Source organism: Megascapheus bottae, chromosome 12 (genome assembly GCF_031878675.1).
Source record: "Megascapheus bottae isolate mThoBot1 chromosome 12, mThoBot2.hap1, whole genome shotgun sequence".
NCBI classification, from domain to species: Eukaryota; Metazoa; Chordata; class Mammalia; order Rodentia; family Geomyidae; genus Megascapheus; species Megascapheus bottae.
The window spans coordinates 19,326,806-19,342,014 of record NC_143520.1 but is presented as its reverse complement, the minus strand read 5'-3'; the positions used below and the strand labels follow the sequence as shown (position 1 = coordinate 19,342,014).

General features: G+C 34.4%; 1 protein-coding gene across 7 annotated transcripts in view; it reads left to right on the top strand.

Moving 5' to 3' along the window:
* The window catches only part of Slc4a10 (solute carrier family 4 member 10), a 260,215-nt gene that overhangs the window by 63,860 nt on the left and 181,146 nt on the right, over positions 1–15,209 (top strand). For 3 of the 7 annotated variants that reach the window (XM_090342746.1, XM_090342742.1, XM_090342740.1), the window contains exon 1: positions 8,573–8,804. The exons of 1 other annotated variant lie outside the window; for it this stretch is intronic. In XM_090342746.1, coding sequence (XP_090198872.1) covers positions 8,724–8,804 — 81 coding nt within the window. In that variant the 5' untranslated portion in view covers positions 8,573–8,723. Of the gene's footprint in view, positions 1–8,572; positions 8,805–15,209 lie in introns of those variants that run through there. 3 more of the 7 variants (XR_016537258.1, XM_090342745.1, XM_090342744.1) reach the window with 1 other exon arrangement.

Genomic DNA, 15,209 nt, shown 5'->3' with positions numbered 1-15,209 from the left:
CTTCATGGCTGGAGATGTTGAACAATTTTTCATGATTAACAAGATCTTTTAAAATATCAAATGATGGGGCTGCCAGTTTGGCCTAGTGGTAGAGTGCTTGCCTAGCATACATGATGACCAGGGTTTGATTCCAACGTACCTCGTACGTAGAGAAAGCTGGAAGTGGTGCTGTGACTCAAGTAGTAGAGCACTAGGCCTTGAGAAAGCCCAAGGACAGTGTTCAGGCCCTGAGTTCTAGCCCAAGGACTGGCAAAATATTATCAAGTGTCATGATATTTTCCCCTCATTTGCTCAGCACAAGAATAGTGATTGGAGAAAATTATTGGCTCTCCTAGTTGGTTCTTTAGCTGATATTTTTTGATAGATCTTTGGAAAGTCTATCTCCTCTAGGTTTTTTTTTTATTACATAAATGTCATAAGGAGTAGAAATGCTAGGTTTCCATAAATCATTTCATTGGTTTTAAATGGTCGACTTTGCTATTCTGTTGTGACTTTGATTCAAATGAGCATTTCCTCATGTTCCTTTGTGACTCTTAGTTTTACTTCTGAGAAGTCTCTCTATAGCTCTTTTTCCCATTTACAGATTGGTTTGTTAAGTTTGGGAGGGGTTATTTTCCTGAGCTCCTTGTATATATTGGGTCTTTACAGGTAAAGATCTTTTCCTTGGGATTTCTAGGCAGAACAGAAAGGTAAGAAAAGAAGACCAAGGGATTCACATACAGAAAGAAGAAGCCAAATTATCTTTACTTGCAGATGATATGATTTTATACCTAAATGACCCAGAAGACTCAATCTCCAGTCTCCTAGAATTGATCAATCACATGGGTAAAGTAGCAGAATAAAAAAATTAACTCAGTAGCCTTTCTGTATGCTGACCATGTACAAGCAGAAAGGGAAATCAGAAAAACAACTCCATTTGAAATAGCCTAAAAATACTTAGGAAAAAATTTAGCCAAATGTGTAAGGGATCTTTATAGTGAAAACTATAAAAATTTGAAGAATGAAACCAAAGAGGACACCAAAACAGAAAAGTCTTTCATGTTCATGGATATGTAGAATCCATATTGAGAAAAATGGCCAGACTGCCAAAAACGATACACTAATTCAATGCAATCTCCATCAAAATCTCAGTAACATTCTTTATGAAGATAGAGAAAATAATACAAAAATCACATGAAACAAGAAATGACCTAGAATAGACAAAGCAATTCTAGGCAAAATACTACTACCACTACTAACTACTACTGCTACTACTACTACTACTAATGTGGGTAGTATCACAATATCAGATCTCAGGATCCGCCATAGAGCTATAATAACAGAAACAGCTTGGTACTGGCACAAAAGTAGGCCTAAAGATCAATGAAACAAATTAGAAAACCCAGCTATAGATAGTACACATGCAGTTATCTGTCATTTGACAAGGTAGCCAAAAACATACAATGGGAAAAAACATACAGTAGGAAAAAAATAGCCTCTTCAATGGCTGGTGTTGGAAAAACTGGGTATCCATATGCAAAAAACTAAAAGTGGATTCCTATTTGTCACCATGCACTAATATTAACTCAGAGTGGATCTTAGAACTCAACATCAGATCTGAAACTTTGAAATTACAATAAAAGAGAATAAGAGAAATATTAGAACCCATAGTATGGGTTCACCCTCTTGGAAAGAGTTCCAGGGGTCCAACAGATAAAAAAGGGACTTTTGAAGTGAAAGTACATCAAAATAAATAGTTTCTGAAGGAAACATTCCTAACCTAGTAAGAAAGCCAATAGATTGGGAGAAGATTTTACATCTTTACCAGCAGTACATCAGACAAAAGCTTGTTTTAAGGATAAAAAATCAACTCCTTTGTACATTACCTCTACAATAATACTAAAATATTTTTTTAAAAAAAGAAATTAGTGCATAGTAGTAGAATGCTTGCCTAGCAAGTACAAAGACCCAGGTTCAATTCCGTGGCACCACATACATAGAAAAAGCCAAAAGTGGTAGTGTGACACAAGTGGTAGAGCTCTAACTTTTAGAAAGCCCAACCATAATGCTCAGGCCCTGAGCTCAACCACAGGATTGGCAAAAAATAAAATAAAAGGGATTAAAAGGCATGACATATTATTGAAGCTTTCTGTGTTCATTAGTATATTGAGAAGATACTATCTGCTTACCTATGTCAAAAGGCAGAGGTTGTTTATTTTTTATTTTATTTATTTTTTTCTCGTGCATTTTTTATTAGAGAATTTATTAACGTTGATTTTTACATCATATTTTAAATGACAAGTTTAACAAACAAGTGTTCAAGGAGGGAATCTCTATTTACAAGTTTATTTTTAAAGTACAATGACTTCATCTGAACTGACATTTATACTGTGACACCCATGAAATATATCCTAGTAGGCAGAAGTGATTATTTATCAGGAAAATTAAGGCTTTACAGAGATGGTTAGTTTCTTCTCATTCTATTAGGTCTCCATTTGGAATGGGTTTATTGTTCACCACATAGACTTGGTGTCCTGTGCCCTAATATCAACTGTAATCTTCGTACAAATGAAAATTCTATTTTCTTCTTGCCCAGTTTGCTAAAATCTCTGCACATACCATAACAATTAGTTAGACAAATCATAACACAAAGTCCTGCCACACAATTTTCTCTTTTTTTTTCATATAACACTAAAACTGGCTTGAGAGCTAATCTGTCAAAAACAGTCTGTACTAGCTTTAGCTCAATATAAATAAAGTGTGAAAATAAACAATCAATCAGAAACATAATAAATGATATGCAAGACACATAAAGAAGGCTTTTTGAAAGTTTAGATAAACTAAAAGAAATAGATTTGAATATTTTAATGGAACTGAGCAGAATTACATGTAAAAGATTAAAGACTGAAATTCAAGGCATTTTTGTGGCATGAGGATGTATATGAGATACAGGGTATTTCTCCAATTACCATGTTTCTCAGAAACCAGGTCCTATTTTGATAAGAAAAGCTCGAGCACTCTCTCCTCCCATATAGACATGTGTATACACACACATATGTATAAAAGGTGAGTCATGGTTGGGCCCCTATGGCTCATGCCTCTAATACTAGCTTTTCAGAGGGTTGAGATCAAAGATCACAGTTCGAAGCCAGCCCATGGAGGAAAGACTGTGAGATTTATATTTCTGATTAATCACCAAAGAGCTGGAAGTAGAGCTGTGGCTAATATGGTAGAACACTAGCCTTGAACACAAATGCTCACAGTGCACATGCCCTGAGTTCAAGCCCTAGGTCTGGCACACATACCCAAAGTTGAGTCATATAAGGGGACTGTATTTTAAAAATAAAATAAATGGTCTATTTTTCCAGAGTATATTTTTCATACTTAAAATATATTTGCCTCATAAGTAGAGATCTTATTTTTCTTTTTCCTTCTTTTCCCTCACCAGTCCTGGGCTTGGGAATCAGGGCCTGAGCTCTTTCCTTGGGTTTTCTCAAGGCTAGAGCTCAACCACTTGAGCCACAGCATCATTTCTGGCTTTTTTCTATGTATGTGGTACCGAGGAATTGAATCCTGGTCTTCATGCATGCTAGCCAAGCACTCTACCACTAGGCCAGTCTCCATGACCCAAGAGCTTAGTTTTCATTAATGATTTTATTATGATTGTGTTAATCCAGCTTTCCAATGCTTTCATCCAATAGCCCATCTAATTATGAACTTGTCAGTAGATTGATTAGTCTATTGACGGAATCAGAACTCCAAGGATCCAATCATTTGCCCCAAATTCCACCTTTGAGCATAGCTACACATGAACACAGGTTTGGGAGAATATTTCAAAGCCCATCTACTACCATGATATTCATTTTATTGTGTTATTAATCTTTATTCATACTACCTACATTATTCTTCCTCCTTCAAGTTTTTTTGTACAGTCATGTCATCCTACAAATTATAATTAAATATATTTTAGTATAAATTATAATTTAAAAATTGTGAATGAATATGAATTATTTTATAGAATAAATTATATCATATAGCACATTAGATTACATTATCATATATAATTTATATATTATATACCCATATGCACATAATTTACACATCCATACATTAATATACATACTTATAAAAATTTTAAATATTTTGGATAGTAATCCCTTCCCTGATATTGTTGAATAGTGCTTTTATAAAAATGGTGTACATCAATGTACTGACATATATTTCATTAGCTGTATGTCCAACATTGGTTCATCAGTATAACATAGTAATATTATTTTTAGTTTCTGGAGGAAACTTCACAAACTAAAGCTTTTAAGCTCATTTCTATTGTGACTTCATCCCCAGTAACAGCGTACGAGAATTCCTTTTCCCATGTTTCCTTATTTGTTTTCTTCATGATAGCCCGAGTTAAGTTGCAATCTCAGTGTCACTTTAATTTGAATTTTTTTATGTATAAGGATGTCAAGTATTCTTTATGTATTAGATATTTATATTTACTCTTTTGAGATCTGTCAAATGATTTTCTCCTATTTATTTATTTATTTTTGTAGGTCATAGGGCTTGAACTCTGGGCCTGGGCTCTGTCCTTGAGCTCTTCAGCTCAAGATTACCACCCTACCCCTGGAGCCACAGCCCCATTTCCAGTTTTCTAGTGAGTAATTGGAGCCACAGCCCCACTTCCAGTTTTCTAGTGAGTAATTAGAGATGAGTCTCACCTTCTTTAGTGTCCAAGCTGGCTTTGAGCCATGAACCTCAGGTCTCAGCCACCTGAGTAGCTAGGATTACAGGGGTGAGCCACTATGCCTGGCTGATTTCATCCATTTTTAAGGTAAATTATTTGTTCTTTTTGCGTTTGATTTATTGAGGCCTTTATTAATCTTTTGTCTGATGAATAGATGCCAATAATTCTCTCCCATTCTGTTGGGTGTTATTTCATTCTGGTAATTGTCTCTTTTGACAGAGTCTTTAAATTTCATTTGTCTGTTCTTGACCTTATTTACTAAGCAACTGGAATATTATTTAAAAAGTGACTTTCCATTTCTAGTTCTGAAAGTGGTCTAAGTATGATTTTCTGTAGCAACTTCAATGTACCAGGTCTTAATTTTAAGGTTTGGGGTCCATTTCATTGATTTTTTTTTAACAGAACAAGAGATAGGGATTTATTTTCAGTTTTCTAAGGGAATATCCAGTTTTCCCACAGTGTTTCTTGAGGATACTATTTTTTGGTCAGTTGTGGCACTTGAACTCTGGGCCTGGGTGCTGTCCTTGAGCTATTTAGCTCAAGGGTAGCTTTCTACCACTTTGAGGTACACTACCACTTCCATTTCTAATTTTTTGGTGGTTAATTGGAGGTAAGAACCTCATGGTGACCTTCACATCTCAGCGTCCTGAGTAGCTAGGATTACAGGTGTGAGCCACTGGTGCCTGGCTAATACATTACTTTTTTTTTTCTCCCTATCATGGAGCTTGAACTCAGGACCTGGGACTGTCTGTGAGCTCTTTTTTTTTTTGCTAACAGCTAGCACTCTATCACTTGAGCCACAGCTCTACTTCCGAAGAAACTGACTTTTCTACAATAATTTTGGCACCTTTTTTTTTTTGAAAATGATGTGATTTATAGCCATGTGTATTTATTTTTGTGTCTTCCATTTTGGCCTACTTACCTGTTTTGTGCCAGTACCATGCTGCTTTAGTAATTGTGGCTCTATAGTATATGTCAGCATTACTGTTTTTCCTCAGGATTGCTTTGGGTTTTTGAGGATTCAGTTATTTCTTGTGAATTTTGTAATTATTTTTTTCTATTCGCTATGGAACTTGGTGAAGGTTGCATTTACTCTGTAGATCACTGTCAATACTCATAATATCAATTCTGCCACATGGGAGATTTGTCTGTCTCTAATATCAACAATTTATCTCTTTGCTATTTTATAGTTTTCATTGCATTAATAGTTCACTTCATTTATTATTTTTTCTTGTTTTATTTTGAGGATATCCTTTTTTATCAATATGTTACTAGTTAATATCATCAAGAGTTTGTATAAACGCTCTAATAACCTAGTAGAAGAAGCTCAACCTTCTTATTTTCCATTTATTATTCATTGAATAACTAAGTTGTACATATTAGAGAGGACATAGAATAGTAGCCAAATATTTCCCTTGAAGAACTTCCAATGGATTCATCAAAGCAAACTTTCTATATAACATGGATAAACAATAAACAAAGGAAGTTTGCTGTTTATAAAATGTGTATTGGTTATGAGATGAGATTCATAATAATCTAAGATTGGGAGTAAACCTTGATAACTCTCTTTCTTTTATTTATCCTATAAGCTATCAGATTCTATTCATATTCACTAACTCATAGATCTGAAGCCTGTCATTCCTTTCTTTTTTTTATTGTAATTAGTAAAAGGGTTACATGATATTTGCCAGATAGAAGGTGCATTAATTCACATACATTGATACCCTTTCACATGTCTTGGTACCCGTTTCCCTCCCCCCCCACACCCCCCACCCGTCTTGGTTTTCCCCCCTTCCCTATCAAATTTCAAATATCCAAATACAAATAAGTTCAATATATCAGATAACAAAGTGAGATACTATACCAATATGATTCCTTTCTATATCTACTTGTCACTACTTTGGTTCAAGCTTTCATCATTCTCTGACAAGAGTTTTATAATGACTAACATCTCTTTTCCTCCACATTTTTCTTACTCAGTGGATTATCCATTCTTTAGTCAAGATACTAAAGCTATGAAGTGGATTATAATGATGACTTTTCATTCCCTTAAGAATAACACTCAAACTCTTTTAGTGTTTTGCAAGGTGTCTCTTGATTGGATCTTGGCTTCTCAAATTCCATCTCTCCTCACATTTTAAAATGTAACTTTGATGTACAGTTCCTTAAATGTGACTTTTTAAAAGTACTTTTTCAGTGCCAACAGCTCAGTATGAGGAGTTATTCTCAGTATCCTGCTATTGAGGTGTATACCTACTAATTCATTTATTATAACCAAATATAATTATTTGACTACTTTTTGTGAAGGCAGATCTAGGGCTGTTTGTTAAGGAGTCTCTAGTATCTGTACAGTATCCAACATGTAGATGATAGTCAATTTTTAATATAAAAATACTACAAATGGGATATATAGACCTTATCAAGAAAATCTCTTTAAAAATGAATACTTGTTTTGATGATAATAAAAGGGTATGTTGGTAAAATATATTTTTTATTCCTATGATTTACCATCTAGTAATATTAACTATGTATATGTATTGCTGAAACTTCAAGTCCTGCACCTGAGCTTGTATAGTTATGGCAGTAAGTTGTCTGAAAAGATAGTGTTGAGAAGACCACTAGGGAATCCCGGTTTACTGACTTCTTGGAATTTGTCTGCACACTAATATGTATATACATGCATACATACATATATATATTTTCATTGATTGTAAATGGAAGAAAGGAAATTGCACTGATTTATTATTAGTCTGCATTTGTCTAAAATATTTTTGTATGGCATGTTAGCTATTCAATTTTAATTAGTTTACTCACAGTTATATGTTGTTTGTCATGTCATTGGTTGAGACTGTACTTAATGTGATGATTATTTTAGGGTAAAGTTATACTTTGTGTCCTACATTTAAATGTAGTCTATTTACTATAATCTTGACTTTTATTTACTTTATTTCTAAAAACAACCCTTTATCACATGGCAAAGGGAAAGAATTTCCAATAATACTTTTAGAAGATACTGGTTCTTTATTATCAAGTTATTTTACTGATGTTTAAAATTTCCACAATTACTTGGGGTGCCAATGTTCAAGAAGTGATGTGCCCCTACCTGATGAGTGTAATGGTAACCCCTCTATATGTTACCCTGACAATAAAATACATGAAAAATGCCAGAATCTGTTATGTTAAGGTAAAAGAAACCATTACCAAAGCTCAATGATTTGACTATTTGTCATATTACTTACAATAATTTTTATGTAAGTTTGGATCTAAGTTTAACTATTCAATCTTAGAATTCAATAATTATGCTTTAACTTTTTCATATGAAACACATAAATAAAAGCACAGAAAACTTTTTTATGTGATGGTGGGTCTGAAGAACATGAAAATTAAAAGTGAATGGACGTTTATTTATTCACAAAGATGGCCAGAATAAAAAATAATTTACTTTGAGGCATCTCTAATCCTGATGAGCTAGATAAATGTTGATACACATGATTCAGAGAATAGATTCCATCAACATGGAACACAATTTTACTTGTTAAATCATTATAATAAGCCTAGTCATGAATGAAGGTAGCTGCCTAATAATTAAGAATTGACATTTTAACATGGTATTTATAACAGGCTTATTGGATCCTTAATTAAATAGAGCATTGCTTATTTTAAAAGGACTGACAAAAGCAATCAAAGTTCTCTGGGGAAGTGAAATCTGTATAGTAGCGGAAGTGGGAAACCTGAAGGACGTGGATGATTGCTTGTTTCGATGATGCAGAATTGCTCCACGCAGAAGCTTACTGTTTTCAGACAGCATTAGCAGCATCAGCAAATACAACTGTGTCAGCCTCTCTTAGTCCTATGTGTTTGTAACTGCACAAGAGAGAGGACAAATTGTGATGATAGCTTAAACAGATACTGATGGACAAATCTGCTATTTGATATTTTCTTCACTAGCCCTGAAGATGCTGACAGAGAGAGATGGCTGTGATTATCTTTTGTAAGGCAGAAAATGCAATCTTTAGGGGTTTCTGGAAATAGAAAGGTCATGCAGTCTGGAACCTGTGAGCCTTTTGAGTCTCTAAGTCATCAGGTATGACCTTGTGAATTGTAATGATATTATTAGAATGGAAGGTTATTGCTTCATCTTGTAACCATTTAGAAGGCAATTAAATTGTCTAGTTTCAGATTTTTCTTTCACTATCCGAGCAAGTAGTATTTATAGTAATGAATAACAGCTAATCAATTTGAATTTTAGAGATGTATATGTGTGCATGGATGTGTGTGCTTGTGTTTACCTTGACCTTTTCTATGAAATGGGAACTAAAGGAAGAGATTCATTGTATGATAGCAGCAATGTCTGGGCTCTTTCTTTTTCCAATTAAATGAGACTACATATAATGTTTTAAGTGATGAAAGTAGGATAAATCAATCAGAACAACATAAAAGTAGCATAGCTATCTGTTTAAAGATATGATACATTATAAAACTGTTATCTAGTTTTTCTTAAGCATACATTGGTGCTGTTAGCATTTTAGTGTGCCACACAAAGACAAGTTTGCTGAGTAGAAGAATGTTTATCAGCATCTAGACTGCAAGGTAATTTCCTGAAATTTATATTGCAATGCCTATAGTGTTTCAAAAAATATTTAATGGTTTCTCAGATGAAGTGCTCATGTTGGTTTACTTTACACAAAGAAAGGGTATGAAAATGGAAGTTATTGAAGGTTTGTGGGGCATGGGAAACCCAGAGAGATCTGAGACATTTTCAAACTGAGCAGACTTGATTTCATTAAGCATGTTCATTACAAAGAGTATTCTGGATAAGCCAACAGCAATGTATTTATGTATTACTCTGTCAATTATTTTAAAGTACTTTTTATCTACGATGGCACAAATGCATTTAACTTCGGATAAGAAGCTACCTATGCTTTGCATTTGAATCTGAGCACAACTGCATTTTATTAACTTTTCATGTTATACATATTCCTGTCCCAACAATTTTAGAGAACTTGTCAGATATGTAATATTAAATGATCAAAAGGAGATAGAATTGTTGAAGCATCTTTCAGTAGAATACTGGTGTTGTCTTTAGGATTCCATAAAATGATTATTTAGGGTTTTATTTGTGTATTTATATTTAAAATAGAATAACAAAATCTGAAACAGTAAAATGATCCAGTTGAGCTAAGTTTCTCTTTTTTAATTAAAAGCACATTGAAAAATTTACCTACTGATATTGAGCATAATTTATATGATATTCAAGCTGCTTAACAAGCTTATAGTCTTCTTAGTGGGGAAGATTGCCATATTCTTAAGCTTGATTAATTTTGGAATGATGTGAATATATCTTCTAGTTGCTACAAAAGCTGTTTAATCTGTTAGAATTTATTTCCAGTATTTGCATGTATTAATCACTGTGAGTACATTCCGTTTCTTGGCATTGCTTTGGGTTTCCTCTAGGTATTGGCTAATTCAGTTGTATTTATGATTTGTCAAAGGAATCAAACCATCCAAATTTTTGGTTGCCTTCCTTCATTTGGTGGCACTTAAATGAGGATATCTCAATAATTTTGTAAAGTGAAAGAAACTGCGTCTTAGACTTGTTTTTCTTTAACAAATCAGGAAAAATAATGTTACAGTGTCAAAATATATTGAGAGTAAAGATTGGTTAGTATGTAGGAAACATTCAAAAACTATGTTAGCCTTTCTTCCGGTTGTAACAAGTTGTTCTTGACCTTTTGAATGGTGAAATTCTAAGCCTTTATAGTAGCAAATGGTAATCTTTTAAAAGGTTGCATGTCCATACTGTAGTACTTCACAGAAGCATTTCATTAACATCATAAAAGTTTCTGAAGATAAGCCGTTTGTGAACAAATGTCTGCGAAATTCTTCAATTCAGGGAACCCAATAAAGTGGATTATGTGCATGATGCGATATATGCTGCTTGAGATATACAGAAGAAAAAGCAATTTCTTCTTTTCAAGGAGATTATGAGAAAACATACAGAAAAAACTAATTATACTTTGAATTCACATTTCAAAATCTGAATGCTACAATTTCCTTTTGCCTTTGGAAAGACAATTCTTACAATTTGTAAACATTTTGCATTGTTATTATGTTTCTTATTAATTTTTGATTACATAAACTAATGTGTTTTATCTTGGCATTTTCATGTTATGTATTTTGATCATATATAGCATATTATTCTTTCTTATTCTCTTTTAATCTCTCTTCTTCCCTTTCTATTGCTTAATAGTTCCCCATTTCACTCCAAGCCACTCTCCACTACACTTCACTCTTTCCCTGAGATTTCACATATGAGAGAAAATATGTGATGAGACTTGTAATTTTAAGATTGGTTTATTTCAATTATCATGATGAGCTCCATATCTACTCAACTTCCCACAAACTATATAACTCCATTCTTTGTGGAAGAATAAAAAGTAATTGAATAAGCCAGGCACAGTGGCTCACACCTGTAATCCTAGCTGAGATCTGAGGATCAAGGTTCAAAGCCATCCCAGGCACAAAAGGACCTCAGACTCTTTATTTCCAATTAACATCTAGAAAAATGGGAAGTGGGACTTGGCTCAAGGGTAGGGCAATAGCCTTGAGGTGGAGAGCTCAGAAACAGCACCCAGGTTCAAGCTCCATGACCCATAAAATGAAGTCATTCATTATATTTTCTTTATCCATTCATCATTTGGCTATGAATAAGTGAGTGAGTGCAGCACAGTAAACATGGATATGAAGATATCTGCAGTTCACTGATTCTTTTTTCTCCTCCCTTTTTATTGTATTTTATTGTTGGGGTGATATAAGAAAGGGTTACAATTATATTCATTGAGTATATTACTTCTTGAACGTTGATACTCCTTCCCATATTTTTCCCCCACTTTTTCTCCTCCCCTGCCCAATCATCTTGTTTTTTTCTTTCCTTCCCTATTTCAAGTAAGTAGATTAACATATATACACTATACCAGGTACCAAAGTAACGACATGAAATAAACCACAAGGGGGAAAAAAAGAAATAACTTCACAAGTACATTAAGAACAACAATTACAAAGATTAACCTCTTCTTTCCACTAATTCTTTTTTGTTTGTTTGTTTTTGCCAGTCCCGGGGCTGTGCTCTGTGTCCCTGAGCTTCTTTTGCTCAAGGCTGGCATTCTATACCACTTGAACCACAGTGCCAGTTCTGCCTTTTTCTGTTTATATGATACTGAAGAGTTAAATCCAGAGGTTCATTCATGCTAAGCAAGCACTCTACCACCAAGCCATATTCCCAGCCTAGTTCACTGATTCTTTTGGGTATGTATCTGCAAGTTAAGTAACTGAATTATATGAAAGTTCATTTTTTAATGTTTTGAAGGGCTTCCATGATGATTTCCACAGTGGATAGATTAATACACATTTCTACAAGCAGTATAGGAAGAGATTCCTACCTCCTGCTTTCCTGTCAACATCTTTCATTTTTTTCATGATAGCCTTCCAACTGTGGTTAGATAGAATCTCAAAGTAGGGTGTGTGTGTGTGTGTGTGTGTGTGTGTGTGTATGCACATGTGTGTGTGTGCGTGCGTGTGTGTGTATGTGTGTGCATGCACATGTGTGTATGTGTGCGTGTGTGTGTGCGTGTGTGTGTATGTGTGTGCATGCACATGTGTGTGTGTGCGCGTGTGTGTGTGCATGCACATGTGTGTGTGTATGTGTGTGCATGCACATGTGTGTGTGTGCGCGTGTGTGTATGTGTGTGCATGCACATGTGTGTGTATGTGTGTGCATGCACATGTGTGTGTGCGCGTGTGTGTGTATGTGTGTGCATGCACATGTGTGTGTGTATGTGTGTGCATGCACATGTGTGTGTGTGTATGTGTGTGCATGCACATGTGTGTGTGTGTGCTAAGGGCTGGCTTGAACTCAGGACTGGGATGCTGTCCTTGAGCTTCTTTTGCTTATGTCTAGTACTGTACTACTTGAGCCACAGCTCCATTTCTGATTTTTGGTAGTTTATTTAAGAAAAGATGTTTCATGGATATTTTCTTACCTAGGCTATTTTCAAACTGCAGTTCTCAGATCTCTGCTTTCTAAGTAGCTGGGATTACAGACATGAGCCATCAGAACCTAGATTTCAATGTAGGTTTGTTTTTGTCCATCCTAGGGCTTGAGCTCTGGGCCTGGGCATTGTCCTTTGGTCTTTCTCAAGGCTAGGGCTCTACCACTTGAGCCACAGCACCACTTCCAGCTTTTTCTGTATACGTGGGAGCTTTGTGTATGGTAGGCAAGTATTCTATCATTAGGCCATGCTCCCAGCCCTCAGTGTAGTTTTTTATTTGCATTTCCCTGATAGTTAAAGATGTTGAACATTTTTCATGTGTTTATTGGAAGTCATATTTATTTGAAAATTATCTTTTCAGCTCATTTGCCCATTTATTATATTTTCTCTTTTTGTGTTTAGGGGTTTTTTGAGTCATTTATATATTCTGGATATTAATTCCCTATAGATTGGATAGCTGACAAAGGTTTTGTCCTATTTTATAGACTATATTGTAGACTATGTGTTGTTTTCTTGTGCTGTGCAAAAACTTAAATGAAATACAATCCTATTTTCCAAATATTTATTATTTTTCTTGAGCTATTGAGGCCCATTGCAGAAGGCTTGAATGGTTTACTTTAGTAATTTCTGGTTTGGGATTTTATATGGGCGAATTTGATTCATTCTACGTTGATTTTTGTACAGTTGTACAGTAAGAAACAGGGATCTAGTTTTATTTCTTGACATATGGGTATCAAGTTTCCTGGTACCACTTAGTATATAGACTGTCTTTCCACAAGTATATGTTTTGGGCACTGTAAGTAAGAATATTAAAAATCATATGGCTGTAGCTTCATAAGTTTCCTTTTGGATCTTCCATTTCATTGGTCTACATTTCTGTGTTTTGTTTATCTTTAAGTTGGTGTGTAGATGAGTTGCCATTTAACAAAGCAGTCTACAAATACATCTTGATCAAAATCACCCATTTCAGCATGCTCACCCACCCGCCCCTACCCACTCCTTCATTCACACTTCTTAATTTTGTAGCATATACATTGGATTTGTGATTCTTGATCCCATTCCACCCTTTTCAAGTAGCTGTTTCCTAGTGTTTTAATTTGTGGAACTTTGATTGTGTCTAAGAAATGATCTATTGGAGCTCTCCTTTGAATCTACCATATTTCAGTTAATACATTTGTATACACTTGCATACTATCCAACAGATTTGCTTATACATTTATAAGCTAAACCTTGCTTCCACATACAGAGAAAAACATGAATCCTTTGTCTCTCTGGGCCAGACTTACTTCACTTAGTGTAATTTTTTCCATTTCTTTACAAATAGTACCATATCATTTTTTGTAATGGATGAGTAAAATTCCATTGTATGCACATGCTACTCTTTCTTAATACTTCATCCATTGATGGGAATCTGGTTTGATTCCATACCTTGGCTGTGTTCAATAGTGATGCCATGACCATGGTTGTGCCAATGGCTTTACTGTATTGTAGTTTGCAATCTTTTGAGGAAATGCCCAGAAGTGAAAATACTGGACCATAGGGTTGTTCTACGCTTAGTTTCTTTGAAGACTCTCCACACAGACTTCTAGAGTAGTTGAACCAGTTTTTATTCCCATGAACAATGTATTTTGGTTCCCTTTTGACCACATCTCCACTAACATTGGTTATTGTTTGTTTTCTTGATATTGTCCATTATAACTGGGGTGAGATGGAATAGCTAGGTTGCTTTAATTTGTATTTCCTTTATGGCCAGAAATGTTGAATATTTCTTTATTAGTCAGTCTAACTTCTTCTGGGAAGACTCTTTTTAGCTCATTAGCCCATTCATTAATTGGGCTGTTTTATTTTTTCTTTTGAGAGCTTAAGTTTTTAAGTTCTCAGAATATTATGACTATTATATGATATTAAGTTCTATGAATATTATAAGTTCTCTGAATATGATATGATATAATCTCTCATTTTGTAGGCTTCTCTTAGCTTGTTGGTATGTCTTTGATTTGTTGTTTTTGTGGATCTTTACAGAAAAAGTTTCTACACATCTATTTTTGTGAAAGTACTGTGATGGTTTTGCTGTTGTTGCTATGTAGTATACTCACTACTTTGACTGCTTGGGAGTCTTTTGAGTTCCTGTATAAATTTTAGGATAGGACATCCAGTTTGAACTTAATCTGTAAATTGATGCAACCTAAGATAAATTACAACTAATTTTTCTGCACATAATAACAAGGTTGACTTGAACTATATAATCTCACATTTTATAATTTTTGTTAAAAATGTATTAAAATTTTTAATGCATAATTTTCTATGTATAGCACTATAAAATATGAAGCAAAATAACTCTATGTGTTATATAAAATAAAACTATTAGAGTAAGATGGACCTTTCTCAATGGCAAGAGAATGAATGATTTATCAAGGGATGAAATTTTCTGAGCAATGGGT